General features: G+C 41.0%; 1 protein-coding gene across 9 annotated transcripts in view; it reads right to left on the bottom strand.

Moving 5' to 3' along the window:
* PRUNE2 (prune homolog 2 with BCH domain) overlaps positions 1–19,912 on the bottom strand; it is a 321,035-nt gene that overhangs the window by 228,106 nt on the left and 73,017 nt on the right. For all 9 annotated transcript variants that reach the window (XR_011649380.1, XR_011649381.1, XM_058301632.1 and 6 more), the window contains exons 5-6: positions 15,802–15,954; positions 8,694–8,788 (exon numbers count right to left, since the gene is read on the bottom strand). Coding sequence is in view for 7 of the 9 variants with exons in the window: in XM_058301632.1 (XP_058157615.1) it covers positions 8,694–8,788; positions 15,802–15,954 (248 nt within the window). In the remaining 2 variants the exon portion in view is untranslated. The remainder of the gene's footprint in view (positions 1–8,693; positions 8,789–15,801; positions 15,955–19,912) is intronic.

The raw sequence follows: 19,912 nt of genomic DNA, 5'->3' as shown, positions 1-19,912 counted from the left end.
GATCAGGTGTTAGCATACTGTGGCCCACCAGCCAAATTCCGCCAGCTGCCTATTTTGGCATGGCCTAGAAGCTAAACATTTTTATTTTTGTTCATTCGTTGTTATCTAATTTTGATGTAATATTCTTAATTTTCCCTCTGGAACTGCAAAGCCAAAAATATTTACTAAACGGCCCTTTACAAAAAAATTTGCCAACCCCTGGTCTATACTTAAGAAAGTGATAGAGATAATGTTAATAATACAGATTAAACTTTAAAAACATATCATTTCTCTAGCCATCACATTGTGGAGTCACACCAAAAAACCCCTGAGGAATATTATTCCAGTATTTGAAAACCATTGCCCCTTTCAGCAAAGATGTCAGACATGTTGCTGACTAACAGGTGAAGCTTGGACATGTCTTTATTATTTCACTTTCTTGTTAGGTAAACAAAAATATCGACCAGTATTTGTGTTGGAATTATACTCACCCATCAGTTTCAATAAAAGAGTTGCACAAAATTAACTAAAGCATCCTGTGAGAATGAGTTGGCTATATGGAATTTACAATTAGAGTATAGTATATTGGGGAAGCAGACTTGGCCCAGAGGTTAGGGCGTCCGTCTACCACATGGGAGGTCTGCAGTTCAAACCCCAGGCCTCTTTGACCCGTGTGGAGCTGGCCCATGCGCAGTGCTGATGTGCGCAAGGAGTGCTGTGCCACACAAGGGATGTCCCCCATGTAGGGGAGCCCCATGTGCAAGAAGTGTGCCCTGTAAGGAGAGCCGCCCAGCGCGAAAGAAAGTGAAGCCTGCCCAAGAACGGTGCTGCACACATGGAGAGCTGACACAACAAGATGACGCAACAAACAGAAACACAGATTCCCCGTGCTGCTGATAAGGATAGAAGCTGTCACAGAAAAACACACAGCGAATGGACACGGAGAACAGACAACTGGGGTGGGGGTGGGGCAAGGGGAGAGGCAAGGGGGGGAAAGGGGAGAGAAATAAATAAAAAAATAAATCTTCAAAAAAAAATAGAGTATAGTATATTGTATCCTATATATTCTTACCACCATTAATGTGTTTGTATAAGTGTATGTGTGTGTGTGTATATATATATATATATATATATATATTTTTTTTTTTCCCCCTCAAAGAGTCAGTTGTTAAATATTGACCAACACTCCACTGCTAATTCACCTTGTCTTGAAGCTGGGTTGGCCATAAGGACTTGCATGAATAAAACAATGTGATAGAAATCTTAGATTTTTGAGGTTAGGCCATAAGAAGACGTGCAGCCTCCACCTGGGTCCCTTGGAACCTAAGCCCTTTGACAGCCCCAGTTCAGCTCCCAGCTGACCTCCATCTGACCATAACTGCATGAAACTCAGAGGGAGAATCACCCAGCTGAGCTCACATATTGTTATGTGAAACATAACAATACCTTGTTTTAAGCCTCTAGGTTTGGGGCGTGGCTTGCTACCTACCCAGTTGTCTACTGGAGCACCATTTTCTTCTGAGGATGAGGCAGGGAGGCACGATGCCAATTCGCCCCAGAACTCGTTGGTTGGGGCACTGCAGTTCTATTTTGTTCCATGCCCAGAGTACAAAGGCAAATAGACAGGTATGTTGGGATGGGGATGCAATGGAAAGGGGGAATGGTTACAAAGAATACACACCCAAGTTTGCATACAAATCTGAATCACATAAAGCAAGGCTACAACAGAGATACAGCAAGTAAAATGCCATCTACTTGTTCACTCATTATCGGTCAGTCACATGTGGGCTTCCTGGAAAGGCACGCAACAACTCCCACAAATTCCTTCCTTTCTGCAGCAAAGCAAAACATATTTTTTGAGGCTTGAGCCCTTTATATCCTTGCAGATTCTTAATGAGGCTGTGTCTTCACTGGCTCTTACCCCATCTCATTCGCACTTAACAGTTGAACAGTGGGGATTTCTGAGCCCTGAGGAGAGTGGCCTGTGTTTTCTATACTTCCCCTTCTCCACCTGTTCCACGTGAATGCATTTTTATCAGTGTTTCAGAGAAGAATGAGAAAAGTCCAGAGCACTTCCCTATATCATAAATGCATAATGAGTGACTTTATTTCTTCTAAATGTTGGATCACTGTTTATCTTGTTCCTGATGCAAAATGGTAACTAGAAAAGCTGTGTTGAAGTATTTTGTACTGTTCAGGGAAGTAATGTTCATTTGCAGAGAAGCAAGGCTAGACAGACCACGTTTTGTGAGTCATTAAGTCCATTCAAATTGGCCAGTAGGTAGAAACATACTTGCAGAGAAAAGACATCAGTGAAAGCATCGAGTTGCCTCCCACTTGAGTGAAGCTGATATATATAAAATCAGAATTCCATAATAAGATGTTTTTAGATAAGCAGGGTTTTCACACTTTTAACCTTTTTTGCCATCTACAGGAGCTCCTGGCATACAAATTGAGGAGTTTCTATATATTATAAGTTTCAGCTACTCAGTACATTTTATTCAAAGACAGGGTGCTATTCCTGCTGATATGATACACAGTTCTTTAAGCAAGGATTTTTAAAATTCTCTCTTGTCAGTTATGACTGGTTACCAACAACCACTCACAGCTCAAAGGAATGACCGTCCAGTTTTCTGGGTCCATGTTTCACTTTTTTATCCTACCACTGCCCTCAGGAAGCTGTGAATTATTAGGACTAAATTATTTTCCAATTGTAATTCACACTTCACATGCTTCATGCAGACTGACTGTTACAGTCACTCAAAGACCGTTACCTAACCATATTTGTCATTTAGATGAGCATGAAGTGAGAACTCCCAATTCCTCAACTACTCAAGGCTTTGTTATTTGGAATTACTACAGTGCTCAAGAGTAATACTGTTTCATTTCAACAAATGTCTCTACCATTAAAATTTTCCACTGATTGGGCTGTTCTCCGCTTTTGAAAACAGATTCAAAAAAGTAAAGTCATAGGAAGGTAAACCAGAATGCCCATGACCTTGACTTTCAGAGGCAGGCTGAGAAAACACATCAGACTTCTTTCCTTCCTCCACGGTATGTCTTATTCAGTCCCTTGCCCCATAATCTTTTTCCTATTACTTTGCCTGATTTCGTTGGTCAAATCTTTTCTATATGGGGCCAATAATTGATTTCACTATGAATACTCAGAACTTAAAAAAAAAAGCGAATATATGAAGATAAAGAGGAAGAAAGTTTGATACAGTGTCCTGTCTGTCACCCAGAATTTGGGGCAATGATAGAGATCTGGTGACTTACAGGTGAACCCCTGAACAGGCTCACACTTTGTAATTAGCCTTGCTACCCTGCACCATGTCCCAGGCAATGTTGGAGCAGGACGGAACTGGATTTTGGTCCTGGCTGTACCATAGACAAATGATTTAACTTCTCTAGAGTCTAAATGCCTCACTTCCAAAATCGAGACTGTGGCAGAGACTAGCTAATTATTGAACAAACTGGTTCCTCTTCTGCACACATAACTAGGCTACATTTCTCAGCCTTCCTGCAGTTAGATGCCATCATGGGACTGAGCCAATGAAAGGAAAGCAGAAGTGATAGACATCACATCCAGACCAGACCCATAAAAAAGAGACCCTTGGCTCTCCAAGCTCTTGTCCCTCTTGAAAAGAGGACATGCAGGGCAACCTTGGGAACCAGGTGTTAAAGACAGTTTCTGAATCACCCCTGGCCATCTGCCTGGAAGCAACAAATTGGATTGTTGCATGAATGAAAAGAAAACTTCTTTGGTGTTGAGTCTCTGAGATTTGGGGTTTGTGTGTTACAGCTGTTAGTGCTACCTTAAGCAATATGGGATAATCACAGCACCTCTACCTCATGGGGTGGCTGGGTGGGTTAAATGAGATCATCCTCGTAAGTCTCCTCCTCCGTTATCTGGTACACAGGGTGCACGCACCCAAGGTTAGCTCTTATTATTGCAGCAAGAGGAGTTGGCAGACCTGAACCAAAGGGAAGCAGATGCACTTACCCTTTAGAACAGGGGTTCTTAACCTTTTTTGTTCCACAGACCCCTTTGCCAATCAGGTGAAAACCATGGACCCCTTACTAAGTTCAAACTCTACTGAGCAATAGTTAATAAATATATCACAGCTGCACCAACATGCCCCCACAAGAATAATGGTTTTTTGAATTTCAATTCAGGCTCATGGACCCCTTGTTAAGAGCCCCTGCTTTAGAAGCTGGAGGAGCATTTGCACTTATTTCCAGTAGCTGGACAGAATGGCTTTGAAAATTCACCTTTAGTGTGTTTTGTCATTTTGAAGAATATGCTCACCAAAAATAAGATATATATGCTCTTCCAAAATAATCTAACACAAGTAAGGTAAATAATCTAGATATTCTTTCATATTGACATCTAAAAATCTCCTAGCTCAAACAAAGAGAAACCATATGTGATGACCAAAATTGGTAAACCAGATTTCAAGGCTGGTGTCCTCAGCCTTCAATCCCTGGTTATAATGACTCAACTATGCTTCACTGAGGCCTGAGCACACTTCCCTGCTCCATTGGTGAGGAACTTTTAACAGTAATCTTGGGAATTCATTCTGGCCTGTGCTCTTAAAGCTAATGGAAAATGCTGGTATTTTCCCTCTACAGCGTTCCAAGGTTCCAATGAGTCAGCAGTCTCTGAGTCACTTCACCAGAATGCGTCTGTGTATTCTCTGTCCCAGGTTTCAAATAGCAGTGTCCAGGCTGAGAGCACCACAGAGCAGCCCAGAGCCCCAAATAACAGAGATAAAATTTCAAAAGTTGAAAACTCCTACCGTTTCTCATTTAAAGGAATACTGATTTGAAGGAAAAAGATAACGGAGCAACTGTTGAAATGTGTTCAGCTGGCAACAGGCTTGTAGAGACAAACAGTATGTTTTATTCATTTAAGTTGTGGGGGAAATGACTACTTTCAGGAAGAGTATGGATGCAAGTGCAAATCATGGTGTGACTGATCATAATAAAGGAGTTAGTACCTGTTTATTGTCCTTCCAGTGTAAAGATGCTAATGACACAGCCGTTGGGAGATGTGTAAGGGGGTGTAATAATACCCATGTTAGTAAGGGCACCTTAATTGGTACAGCCACGAGCAGCCCCAGAGGTTCTAGTGGTACCTTATTAGAACAGAGCGAGTTGTCCCTTTCCCCTAAAAGCTAATATTCCGCTTTACTAAGGAGAAAGCAAGTCCCAGGAAGCATGATGGTGACCTTGTTCTGGTGGTAAAAGAAGAAAGCCAACATTTGTACCAATGAAGGACATGCTTTGACAGCTATACATTCCTTCTGATAAGCAAATTAGCAAGCAAAGAGAATGGCACAAGGAACCAGCACATTGATAATCGGTGACGTGGATTCCATTATGCTGGTGTGTGTGCCCTGCAGGATTGTGCTATGTTCAGACTGAAACGGCCCAGGGGCCATGTCTGTGAGATGGGACTGCAGCATCTTTTCCATGGTCCTGGCTTCCAATAGTACTTTCCGGAAGGAACACTGGCCCTCTGACTGTGGTTTTGATAAGGCCATTTTACCCACCGGTCTTCACATGCATACATTCTATTCTCATATATTGAGCATCTCTCACTGCAAAGCCTGGAAATTCTGGATTAATACCATTATATGCTTTTCATGGTAGCTCTGACAGTAACTTATATAACCTTGATCAAATTACAACTATCACTTGTGAAATACACTAAAATAAAAATGAGAGACAAAGAGATTTTGGTAGCTTTCTCCCAGTCATGGAGAGTGCTGGAGCTAACCCATCTGTCAAAGGCAGTGGTTTCTGTCTTCCAACCACAGTGGTTTCCCCGAGGAGTATGCTGCTTAAGCTGCAAGGAGACAGACACTTCTAATTTTCTGGCTATTTCCACTCAAGGAATTGGGTCATCAGGCAAATGGAGATCATGACATATACAACTGCAGAATTACAGCATAGCAAAGGCCACAGAAAGCATCAACTGTAGAATTACAGCATAGCAAAGGCCACAGAAAGCATCTGGAATCCTCCTTCCCAAATCCCGGACATGCTACAGAAACTTCCAGTGACAAACAACTAACTACTTAGTCATCACTCTATTTTTGAACAGCTGGATAAACAGTCTTATCTGTCAATATATGGGCCCTTCCTTATCTACCTGATGTCAGCCTTCAACCATAGTTATCTGGGAAGAAACCAATTGGAAGGGAACAAAGAAAGTTGCCTTGCGTGCCTAGTGAGATGGTTATTTTCTTCACTGAAAACTTTTTAAAGTCAAAAGGAAATTAAAATTAGATAAATCTACAGGACAAATGGTAAACACCAATATGTTAACTAAATATGTGCATTTATATAAATATTTGTATTAAATAAGTATTGGTATTTACTAAGCACTACTAAGTGCCCAGTCCTAAGCCAGGAAATAGAAAGGAAACAGAAGTTGACGATATCATCATCACCTTCAGTTTTCACTTAAAATATTGTCTGAGCATGACAAAATATATGAAACAAGGCCAAACTTAACAGAAGGTATAGTATACACTTAGGTCCTTTAATTAGCCATTTAGACTGAATTCATGCAAGAGTTCAGAAGGTGACAAAAGATGAAGGATTTGTAAAAAGGCATCATTAAGTAGCTGGGCCTTAATCACGCTTTGGAGGACAAGTGAACTTTAGGAGAAGTCACAGGAACTAAGAACATTTAAAATATATATACATACTAGATTTAGAGGGCAATTGTGCGGTTGTTTCCAAACACCCAAGATAATCTGTCATTATTTTTTTTAAAGAATGATCAATGGAAGTGGGGATGGAATGGGAACGGAATCAGCATCAGTAGGAACTGGGAAAATATCACTGCATCATAGGATGAGCTACAGAGAAAACCAAACTCTGCCTTTAACTTGGGGTTTCCCAACTGACAGACTGAACAGCATGCATTTTCTCTTTCAAGGAAAAATGTTACTAAGGAGTTCCTTCTCTATTTCTCAGCCACAGTTAATATCTCCATTATGCAAACAGTAAAAAGCGCTCATTCAGCTGATTAGCGTTTAAACTGTGTACCCTTCTTTCTACACACAAGTGTCCTTCTCCCCTCCTCCCAGAAGATCACGGGGCGCTTCCAGAGATGTACTTAACCACCTGATTAATTATTGGACCTCTGTATAAATTACTGTCAAGATTAAAGTGATCATTTTTTTTTCACTTATGTCCTTATTCAGTCTGTTAAACACTCAGTTTAACATATCTGACAAATCCATTTATATACCCTTATATAATGAAGGTATGTTAAAGCTGTGCTAAGTCTATAATATTAATAGCCAGAAAATATTTTTCTAACTATACACAGTTCCCTAAGCAATTACAAGATGGTCTGTGTTAATTTAGGAAGGAATTCTAAACAAGGCATTTAAAACCTAATAAGACGCCATTAAGTGAAGGGAGATGGGGGGGGGCGGGGGGAAGAGAAAGAAAACCCTAAGGCTTGAAGTAGTAGGAATGATTCTCAGAGCTACTGACCCTTGCAAGATCCATGTTTTCCTTGGATTTCTAGACACAAAGCAGATTTCTAATTGAAGGTGATTATCTAGTTACTACATCCCAAATTGCGTGGATTTCTTGTATTGCTTCACAGAAACAACTAATTATGTGGAGCAGGAATCAATTTGAAAGTCTATAGAAAGAGTTGAGTCAATCTATACACTATAGCCAATGAAAACATGCCCCATAAACTGTAAACACTATATAATCAAGCAGTATTATCTTTAGTGATGCAGCCTGCCTCCTGGTACTCATATATATCTCCGAGCTAAACCGTGGTGTCAATCAACCAGGAATAATTTTATAAAAAGATCACAAGGGGCAAAAAAGTACCCGGCTTGCTCTTGGGTTTTCTGTGGTGTGGATACCCGTATACATGCCTGCTATTCTGTAGAAATATATGTAATGATATCGTCTCCATCACCATGACCAAAATAGGAAACAACATACAGGTCTAAAATCCAAATGACAAATTCCAAATGCAGTCATTTTTGTCTCCATAAACTTGACTTGGGAGCTAGATAGCTCCACCAAAGGTGGATAGCTTTATGAGGGCAAGGCAATAGTAAAGAAATACATAGACTCCAGCACAGCAAAAATGTGCCTCTGAAATATACAATTCCCATTAGTTAGGTTAGTTAAGATTAACATACAAGTCAGTGAAAACCCCCAAAGTAGACAAAAGATAATTTACCAATGATACATAGACAAGAGTAGCATTTACTAAGTCATTCACTTAACAGATTAGGAGGGAGTTCCTTATTAATACTTTTGTTGTCACCTTTGATTACCCAAATGATATGCATCCAAATTGCTTACAAGGCCTTTTAGAAAAGTTCTGTGGACAGAAAAACTGGAAGTGAAATGAATAAATCACATACAGAATATAATAATTGCTGTTAAACATGTTACACACCCATGAGTGTTTGTGATTTAGGGTTTGTTTTACTGAGATGGATGAACTAACACTCAACTTGGGAATAAAGGTTTGGCAGTTTTCATTCACCTAGCCTAGAGTTTTCACCCAAAAAAATAACTTGCATTTGTAGTCAAATATATCACAAAGAAGCATGGACAGTAAAAGACTGACTTATGGGGTGGAGGGAGCTGAATTCCAACCGTTGCCCTGCAATTGTGTAAAATCCATTGTTTCCAGAAAGCATTCCCGTCCTTACCTCGAGGGTCATGCTCACACTGCTGATGGCCACTTTTATTTCTCCATCCGACAGTTCCTTCAGGTCTTTCAGCATTTTCTGTTCAATACTTAAACCTGTAGATGACAGGAAAAAACAGTGTTATACTGGGGGTATTTTTTATTTTTATTTTTATTTTTGGTAATATCAGGGGATTACTTAAAGCATTCACCCTGCTAATTTCATTATTTTTCCCTCTAATACCACATTTATCCATAATAAGCATATACACACTGAGACAAAAATTAAATAGCTGCCAATATCTGCATCAGTTAAGGTCCCAGCAGAAAACAGAATTCACCCCTCATGGCTTAAAAGACAACTCTCTAATGGCAGGACACTCACGAAGGAACTAAATGAGATGCTAAGGCACATACAGACTGGCAAAGGGACAAGAGAAGGAAAGGGGAAGAAGGGCCCTGCAAAATTAGCACCAAAGCAGGAAGGGTGGAGGGAAGAAACAGGACAGTTTCTCTTTCCTCCCTCCCTTCCACACTCCACGAGTTGCTAACTCTTCCCAATGCCAAACCCAACCGGACACCAGTGTCCAAGAAGCCCCAAAGACAAAATACTCAGGGGTCAGCCTCTAGAGGCCCAGAGTGACAGGGCAGAGGATGGACGGCAGGGGGAGGAAGGAGATAAATGAAGAAATGCTAGCAGAATCAGTCCAACTGGCCACATAATACCAAATAAGGGCAAAATTAGTTTTCAGGATATACTTTGGTAAGCACCATGTTTTCTAGTTTAATTTTTATTAAAAATACACTTTATATATAAATGTGACCCATAGAAATATTGTAATTAAGTTACCCACCCTTGTAATAGGTTCTGACAATAGGAGTTGTTAAACTCCTTCAATGTTAGGAGGAATAATCCTGAATGGTTGAATTATCCAGAAGTGCATGGTTTTAAACAGTTGACCAATGTGCTTCAATAAAATCTGTCACAGAAAAACAGGAAAGGACCTTGCTAGACATCTATTTCTCATCTTATGTTTTTACATTCGATCAGACCTAACCTCTTGATAAGAAGATTCCTTTAAAAAGCCTAGTAAAGCACATAGATCTTTCCCAGATGCATGTTAAGACATCAGAGTCAACACATTGCCCTACCAACTTGGCTCTCCTTGTCAATCATAGCAGCCCAGGGAAACTGACAGGTACTAGTTTTCTTTGGCTCAAAGGTTAAACAACCACAGTCCTATCACACTGCAGCATAAAATGATGTATAGAACATATTGTGACATTAAAAGGTTGGTCTAACTTTAAAAATCGATGACCAGAGGAGAACCAGCAAGATGGCAGTAGAGTAAGGAGTTCCTAGAGTCAGCCCTTGCTACAGAGCAGTTCGTAAACACCCAGAGCTCTCTGGAGCTAGCTGAAGCAACTGTTTGGGGGCTCCAGGAGGCCAGAAAAGCATCCTGCAACATCCTTGAAGAAATGGAAGGAGGAGACTGCCCATCTGCAGAAAAGACTCATAAGTAGAGTGTGCCACACCCCAGAGGCCAGTGCCCATCCTCTACTGGAGGCACAAGCCAAATCGGGAGCTGTTCCAAGGCTGGAATTGAAAGTTCCACCTCCCAAAAATGGGGGAGGACGAGACAGTTGGGCACCAAATTCAACTACTGATGAGTAAATACAGCAGGCTAAAGTATAATCCTGAGAACAGCTAAAGTTTGAGCCTGTCCAAGTCAGAAAGAGACCGGAGCTGCCATCTTAACTCCACGCCTGGCATGAGGGGAAGTGGGGTGGACTGAGAATCCCAGTGCTTGTGGGGACCAGCTTCTTTGCATTCAGATCAGATTGCAGCTCTAGTCTAGGCCCCAGCACCACCTCCAGTGGAGAGAAAGCTGAGGGGACCTGCACTAGCCTCTCTGGGAAATTACCAGGCAAGCCACAGAGGCCATTAATTATCCTACACTGGTGGCACAGGCTGCCCCAGGAGCTATTCTATGGCTGGAATTGGAAGCTCCACTTCCCAAAAACAGGGGAGGAGGAGACAGCTGGCTGCTGATTTCAGCTACTGATTGGTAGACTTGGCTAGCTAAGGCAGAACCCTGGGAACAGCTGGGTGTGAATCTGTCCAAGTCGGAAAGAGGCCAGTGGACACCATTTTGACTCTGCCCCCCAGACTGAGGGAAAGCCAGGACCAAAAATCACAGTGACGGTGGGAACCAGTTTCTTTCATCCAGATCGGCCTGCAGTCCTAGCCTAGGCTTCAGCCCTGCCTCTGTCAGGGAGGAGGCTGTCAGGCCCTGAACCAGCCTATCCAGGTCACTGCAGGTACCTTTGGCTGGCACAGACTGAAAATTGGAAGTCCACTGGGGCAACTGCAGTCATCTTGGACTGGCACTGCATAGATTGCTGCCCACAGCTGCAGCTCCATCCCCGCCCTAGGTAGGGGAGAAAGGGGTGTAAAGCTTCATCAGTCTTTCTGGGCAACTACAGTCTAGACCTGTACAACTTGGATTATTCCACAGAGTTATGACTCTGTCCCTACCCCTGGCAAAGGAGAAAGTTGGGTGAAGCTTCATTGGTCCCTGGCACAATGAGGGCAGCTTGAGCCTCCACAGCTTATAGCACCAACTACATCCTGGGCTCCTACTGCACAACCAGCAAGGGAGAAAGGGCAGGAAGCCGTAAACTAAAGAGAAAAACTACATTCAGAATAAATACTTTAGTAAGCCAGATGCCAAGACACCACAAAAAATTACAGTCCGCACCAAGAAACAGGAAGATATGGCCCAGTTAAAGGAACAAGATAAGCCTCCAGATAACATAAAGGAGTTGAGACAACTAATCATAGATGTTCAAACAAGTCTTAATGAATTCAATGAGATGGCTAAAGAATTAAGGGTATTAAGAAGACACTGGATGAGCACAAAGAATAATCTGAAAGCATACACAGAAAAATAGCAGATCTTATGGGACAGAAAGGTGTAATAAATGAAATTTTAAAAACATTGGAATCATATAAAAGCAGATTTCAGAAGGCAGAGAAAGGATTGGTGAGCTTGAAGAAATGGCCTCTGAAAGTGAACATACAAAAGAACAGATGAAGAAAAGAATGGAAAAAATTGAACAAGGTCTCAGGGAACTAAATGACAGCAAAATGCATGCAAACATACATGTCATGGGTGTCCCAGAAGGAGAAGAGAAGGGAAAAGGGTAAGAAGGAATATTTGAAGAAATAATGGTAGAAAATTTCCCAACCCTGTTGAAGGACATAGATATCCATGTCCAAGAAGCACAACATACTCACATCTGAAAAAATCCACATAGACCAATTCTGAGACACATACTCATCAGAATGTCAAAGGCCAAAGATAAAGAGAGAATTCTGATAACAGCAAGAGAAAAGCAATGCATTACATATAAGGGATACCCAATAAGATTAAGTGCTGATTTCTCACCAGAAACCATGGAGGCAAGAAGATAGTGGTCTGATATATTTAAGGTACTACAAGAGAAAAATGTGCAGCCAAGAATCTTACATCCAGCAAGACTGTCTTGCAAAAATGAGGACATGAAATTAGAATATTCACAGATAAATGGAAAGTGAGAGAATTTCTAAGCAAGAGACCAGATTTTCAGGAAATGCTAAAGGTGTGCTAGAACCTGAACAGAAAAGACAGGAGAGAGAGGCCTGGAATTGAGTCTAGAAATTAAGACTATATCAATAAAAGTAACTAAAAGTGTCAAAAGAATGGTGAAAATAAAATATGACAGATAAAACTCAAATAGTCAAGAATAAACTTAACCAACAATGTAAAGCACTTGTATTCAGAAATCTGTAACTCAATGTTAAAAGAAATTTGAAAAGTCCTAAGTAATTGGAAGAACATTCCATGCTCACGGATTGGAAGACTAAATATCATCAAGATGTCAATTCTATTCAAATTGATATACAGATTCAATGCAATCCCGATAAAAATTTCACCAGCATTTTTTAAAAATTGAGAACACAATTATCAAAAAATTTTTGGAAGGATAAGGGCTCCTGAATAGCCAGAAACATCTTAAAAAGGAAGAGCAAACCCTCATCTTCAGACTTTAAATTATATTACCTAGCAATAATGGTAAAAATAGCTTGGTGCTGTTTAAAGACAGACACATAGAGCAATGGAACCAAACTGATGATTCAGAAACAGACCCTCACATGTATGGTCAAGTGATTATTGAATAGCCTGTCAAACCCAAACAGCTCAGGCAGAACAGTCCATTGAACAAATGGTGCTGAAAAAACTGGATATCTATAGCCAAAGGAAGGAAGAGGACCCCTATCTCATACCTTATCCAAAAATTAACTCAAAATGGATCAAAAGCCTAAAAATAAAAGCAAAGCAAGAACCATAAAGCTTCTTGAAGAAATTGTAGGAAAATATCTTCAAGACCTGGTGGTAGGTGGTGGATTCTTAAAGGAGATAAGAGGACTGAGATGGACTACTCATGTTTAAGGTACGTATAAGTTTTAATTAGCTTTACTGTGAAAGTGTGGAAATATATATAGTGGATGGTGACAAATAGTGAATAACAGCTAATTTATAAATGGGGATATGGCTGAAAATGGTAGTCTAGGTGTGTAAATGCCAACTGATAGAATGCTAGAGAATAATCTAGGAAGAATAACACAGTAAACCAAGAGGTGGATGAGAACTGTGGTTGATGGTACAGATGCAAGAGTGTCCTTTGTGAGTTAGAGCAAATGTACATTACTATTGCAGGATGGTGGGAATGTAGAGAAGCACAGGAAAAAATACAACTACAGTGACCTATGGACTGTGGTTAGCAATAAGAATGTATTTTTGCATCTATGCCAAAGATGTACTGTGTTGATAATGGGGCAGTATGGAAAATGTGTGCCAAATGTACACCATGGACGTGGTAACAATCAGATGATATTATCTGTAACAAATGTTCCACCACAGTGTGGTATGTTGATAGAGGGGTGTTGTTTGGAAATTCTGCGCATGTGCATGATTGTTTTATAAGTTTACAACTTCTGTCATAAAAAATATATTTAAAAATAATAATAGGGTGGGTTGGGGGAAAATACACCAAATGTAAGGTAAGGACTATATTTAGTAGTAAGATTTTGGCAATATTCTTCCATAATTTGTAACAAACCTCTCACGACAATGCAAGGTGTTGGTGGAGGATTGATATGAGACCCCTGTATGATGTTATGCATGTTTGCTTTGTAAGTTCACAACATTTCCTATATACTTATTGTTTATATATGTTCATATAAAAATGATATAAAGATAATAATAATAATAGGTTGGGTTGGGGGAAAAATATTTTGGTTAGTAGTAATATTGACAATGTTCATTAGTTAAAAATATTCAACAACAATACAAGGTATTGGTGATATGTTGAGTTATGAGAGTCCTGGATGATGTTTTATATACGTTTGTTTTGTAAGTTTACAACTATTGCTATACACTTATTGTTTATGTATGTTTATGTATGACTGATATAATTCAATACATTTTTTTAAAAGTTAAAAAAAAAAGAATGACCAAAGATATTCCATCCATAGTACAGCTCTTTACACAGGTAGGTATGTGCATGCAAAGCAGAAGGTGGAAAGTCACTGCCTGAGTTCTCCCCCCATTACTTCAGACGTTCTCAACCACCAGCACCTGCATCTCTTTTCCTGCGGGCTTTCTTTGGCCACCGAAGTCTGCTCTGCCCTAAATGGGGGAACATTGAAAGTGTGGGAATTAACACCCCCTAGAATCAGCCCTCAATATCCCAGTGGATGCCGGTAAATGTTTAGCCACCAGCTCTCAAAATAAGAAAGGAAAAAAAACCCACCTGATTCGTAACATTTGTCAATTTCTGTGGTGTAAATTCTCTCACCACAGTTGATTTCAAGCTACTCAAACAGTTCCTGAAAATTTAAGCATCAGCTCTTACAAGCTTGGGTAATGGAGTTCCAGCACACCGCTGCATCTGTGAGGTGGGATAATTGCGAGGTGAAATTCTATACTCTTTCCCAGAATTCCCTACTGGGATTTAGCTCTGGTTTCCACAGAGCTAACTTGCTTGATAATGCATCCTGTTCTTCCATCTGAGTTTCCTGGGATGCCTACCAAATAATCTACTTTCACTGGAATCTTTGCCCCTGGCTCTGCTCCTGAGGGATCCTAAACTAAGGAAAAAGGCAATGTAATTCAGTGTTTGCACCTTAAAGCAGGGTTCTTAACCTTTTTCTTCCACGGACCCTTCTGCCAGCCAGGTGAAAACCATGGGTCCCTTACTCAGTCCACACTCTGTCCACACTCTGCTGTGTATTATTTATATCATACCCACACCAACACATCCCCACAAGAATAATGTTTCTTTGAATTTTAATTCAAGCTCACGGACCCTTTGTTAAGAAATCCTGCTTTAAAGAAAGATGGGCTGGGTTTAAATCATGGTCTGGCCACTTGCCAGCTGTGTGAGTGACATTGAAAAAGCAAAGAAGCCTTTCTGTGCTTCAGCGTTCTCCTCTGGAAATTGGGAACAATAACAGAAACTGACTCTGAGGGACATTGTGAGAATTCAATGAACTAATCCATGCTGTTATGAGAACTTGATAATATATTAAGCACCCAATGAATTATAGCTATTTCTTATTATAAAACAGATGATCCAAAAAATTCCTTGTTTGCAGAATTTTTTAAAAAAGTCTTCTTGAGAAAGCCTAGCCTTAGAGAACAGTATTATCAATTTAGTTATCATTCGAAAATTAATTGATTGATGAGAGCCTCTTGTGCTTGACATTGTCTCCTCTGCCACATTCTCAAAATAGAACCCTCTCAGCACAGGGATTTCATGTGATGATACATCTTGGGAGCACATTAGCCTTGTGAAATAACCACACATCTAGACACGGCGCCTTAGAGGAGAGGCCCCAGCACACGCTGCCTGCTCCCAGGTGAGCCAGCCTTATGTGCCCCTGAAAACCTCCCACCAGCACGATCAAGGAGGAAGGAAACAAAGGCCCACGCCAATTCACCTTCAGGGGCCTGACAACACTGCACCCCACAAACCATCTCGACTCAGGAGCTACAAGAGCACCGAGGGACCACGTCACTCACTCTGAGCACTAAATTGGGTCCCCTGCAGGATGTTGATGATGTCTTCTCTTGGAGGCAGGCTAGGAAATTTCTCTTCCAGGATGGAAAGAATCTCCTCCTGTTTCTCCGAGATCTTCTCTGATTCCATGGTCATCCACTTAAAAAGGATGCTACCTGAAATGCACGAGGAAAAAACAGCCTTTAAACTTGGCAGCCAGGCTAGGAGCTTCCTGTTTCTTGCCTGGACCAGGAGCTCCACAGCAGGAAGTACAAGAGGCCACTCTGAAAACCTCTCAGATACCATCTGCCCAGCTTCATTTTCCTCCAGCTGTTAATCCCTTCAATTTAACTGACCCCTAGTACACATTATGGCAGAGTTTATAGTTGAAGGTTCAAGGAACAACACATAAGACTTTCCCCCATTCCACAGAAACACACAAAAATAATATGCATTGGTTTTAAATCATCTCAAAAAGGAAGCTAATGGTAAGCTATTTAAAATACAGCCCAAGTTATTTCCTTTAAGAGACCTCAGAGTATATCGTTCCCACTCTTGACATTACTGACTTTTACAGCATAGTGATTGTACAGTCCTACTGACAACTGTTGAGGAATTTGACAAGGTGGTTAACCTGGAGCCTATTCCTGGTTTTCCAGGCACCATTCGGTTTTGAAGTAATATACTATTATCTAACTATAAGGATTCACAAATTGGGTCTAAATCACAGGTTTAGATTACAAAATAATTTGTTAATATGAATGACCTCTTGTATTTTTCAAAGTACACTTTGAATAAAGAGGAGTTACAACCCATCACATCCCCTTCTTCCTAATCTAGTACCCAAAATAACAACGGGTCAGAAATAGAGAAGCGTCACTTAATGACTCTGTACTGAGAAAATGAAGGATGAGTAAACTTTCCCCAAACCTCCCTCCCAATCCAAACCTATTGATTTAATCAAGGTGGTACCAACTCTCCAGTATTCAGCATGGCCTTGATGCTAGGTCTAATCATGGGGGAAGAGAAAATGAAGTGGAAATAAAGAAGGAGGTAAGAAGGTAAAAGGGTAAATGGGAAATAAAGTAGTGAGTAAGGCAAAATTATAGTATCTACTCTAGACACTTGGCCTGAGACCTATAGCACATGGAAATTAGATCAACATTCACCATTAAACATGCTGAGAGATCCCAGGCAAGTCACCTGGCTCTGTTTCCATTTGCCCATTTTATTTATTTATTTATTTTATTTCTCTCCCCTTCTCTCCACCCCCACCTACTCCCCCGTTGTCTGTTCTCTGTGTCATTTGCTGTGTGTTCTTCTGTGACCGCTTCTATCCTTATCAGCGGCACTGGGAATCTATTTCTTTTTGGTGTGTCATCTTGCTGTGTCAGCTCTCCCGGTGTGTAGCCCCACTCCTGGGCAGGCTGCACTTTCTTTTGTGCTGGGCAGCTCTCCTTATGGGTCGCACTCCTGGCACGTGGGGCTCCCCTACGCGGGGGACACCCCTGTGTGGCAGGGCACTCCTTGCGCTCATCAGCACTACATATGGGCCAGCTCCACACAGGTCAAGGAGGCCCGGGGTTTGAACCACGGACGTCCCATGTGGTAGGCGGATGCCCTATCCATTGTGCCAAGTCCGCCTCTTTTTAAAATAGAAATCATGGGAAACGGACTTTGGCCCAGTGGTTAGGGCGTCCGTCTACCATATGGGAGGTCCGTGGTTCAAACCCCGGGCCTCCTTGACCCATGTGGAGCTGGCCATGCGCAGTGCTGATGCGCGCAAGGAGTGCCGTGCCACGCAAGGGTGTCCCCCCCGCGTAGGGGAGCCCCACGCGCAAGGAGTGCGCCTGTGAGGAGAGCCGCCCAGCGTGAAAAGAAAGTGCAGCCTGCCCAGGAATGGCGCCGCCCATACTTCCCGTGCCGCTGACGACAACAGAAGCGGACAAAGAAACAAGACGCAGCAAACAGACACCAAGAACAGACAACCGGGGGGGGGGGGGGGGGGGAATTAAATAAAATAAATAAAAAATCTTTGAAAAAAAAATAAATAAATAAAATAGAAATCATATTGCCCTCTCAGCTTACAAGGTCATACTGGGAATCAAAGGAATGCAAACACCATAATAAACATTGCCAAATATATTTAAAGGATTTCATTCACTCATTCATTCAGCAAATAATTATTGACTGCTCATATGTGTCCACACTGTGCTAGATGCTAAGGACACAGACTAGAATAGAGATAGCCATGCCCCTTGAAGCTAACAGCAGTTAAGGACCACAAATAGGTAATCATGCAAAAGTTCAATATAAGCAGATAAGAAGTATCACTGGGGAAAAAGTACTCTGAATCCAGACCAGAATTTAAGGTCAGAGAACTAACTGCAGAGAGCTAACCCTAAACTGAGACTGAAAGGATGACTAAGGATTTAAGGCAAAGAAGGGTAAGAAGATCATGACCCCAGCAGATCATGTGTAAAGGCTCTGAGGCGGGAGACAACTGGCCAGTTCAAGGAACGGAAAGCAGTTAAGTAGAGATGGATATTGTGGTCTTAGGGACAAAGTGATGAAAAATTTGGTTGGAGAGTTAGACAGGGTCAGATCATGAAGAAAGGGCCTTACAAAAGCCTTCTTAAGTTTTGTCTTATAGTAAAGGAAATGGAGAATTGTTAAAGAGTTTTAAGTAAGGGAGTAACATGCTCAAGTTTATGTCTCATAAAAAGCACTCATACTACCATATGTGGAATGTCTTAGACATAGAATATTTGGGAAGATCGGCTAGGAAGGCAGCAGGCAGGGAAGTGGACAGATGCAAGACAAAATTTCTTTGAAAGGTGGCTTCTGAATATGCCCTGACTTCTAATGTGCCCTGCAGTCTGACAATTTCTGACAAAAAATTTCAGATACAAAGGTGATTTTTTCCACCCTTTGGTATTTTTGGAAAAGGCCCCCTCATCTGATGCTGGCTCTGATGGACTAGCCTGCACCAAGAACAATGAGAAAAGCTGAATGAAAAAAAAAAATATCTGGAAAGGCATCAGAGAATTATCTAAGCAAAAATACCTAAGAAGCTAAGATCCTGGAGAGAAAAGACGTGTAGAGAGGAGCACATAGCACTTGGTGTTGTTTTTCCCCTCAAGGCATTACCTAATTAATACATTAAGAAGATGAGTAGCTCTAGCAGCAGTTTTACTGGGCTAGGGAGACAAAAATTGGAGCTTAGACCCCTCCACAGAGAAGGAGTCTTGGTTAAATTGCCCAGGTTTTCAGATGGGAACTCTGAAGGAGTAATCCTAAGACAGGGGTGGGAAAAGCATGGTCTGCAGACCAAATCTGGCCTGTCTTTGCAAATAAAGGTTTATTGGAACACGGTCATGTCCATTCATTTCCATATTGTCAATGGCTGCTTTTGTGCTAACCACAAAGCTGAGTAGTTGCAACGGAGACTAAAATATTTACTATCTGACCTTTAGAGAAAATGTTTGCCAATTCCTGCCCTAGGAAAAGAGTGAAGCAAAAATAGACCAGTTTTCTTGAAGACTGAAATCCTGATTTGAATCAGCTCAAACACAGAACAGATTAAGCTAATCTTCCCTTCCTGAAACTGCCGTCGAGGAGCAAAAAGAAATGCTCTCTACATTTTCCATATACTATATAAAGTGATCAATAAAAAATTACCAGGCATAAATAAAATCAGACCAAATGACTAGAAACTAAAGAGAAGAAACGAAGCATCAAAATAGAGCCAGAACAGATCAAAAGATTAGCTGGGGTGGGAGAGCCCGGTGGACTCTTGAAAAAATAAAAACAAACAACAAGCAAAACAAATGAAAAACCGAACTCAGGGAAGCTGATGTGGCTCAGTGGTTGAGTGTTGGCCACATTTGAGGTCCCAGGTTCAATCCCCAACCCCGGGTACCTAAAAAAAAAAAAAAAAAAAAAAAAGATTAGCTGGAGAATTACAGAAAGAATTAAAATCTATAAAAATAATCAAATGAAATTGTTTGAAACTGAAAATCTAATAATTCATAATGTGTTTAACAAAACATTAGGAACTGAGAAGAAAAGTATTGAATCAGAAAACATGGCAGAAGAGAATATTTACACTGAAGCAAGGAAAGAAAAAGAGAT

This window comes from Dasypus novemcinctus, chromosome 8, assembly GCF_030445035.2.
Source record: "Dasypus novemcinctus isolate mDasNov1 chromosome 8, mDasNov1.1.hap2, whole genome shotgun sequence".
Classification (NCBI taxonomy): domain Eukaryota; kingdom Metazoa; phylum Chordata; class Mammalia; order Cingulata; family Dasypodidae; genus Dasypus; species Dasypus novemcinctus.
Note: the sequence above shows the minus strand (reverse complement) of the source record. Positions and strands in the feature narration are given on the sequence as shown.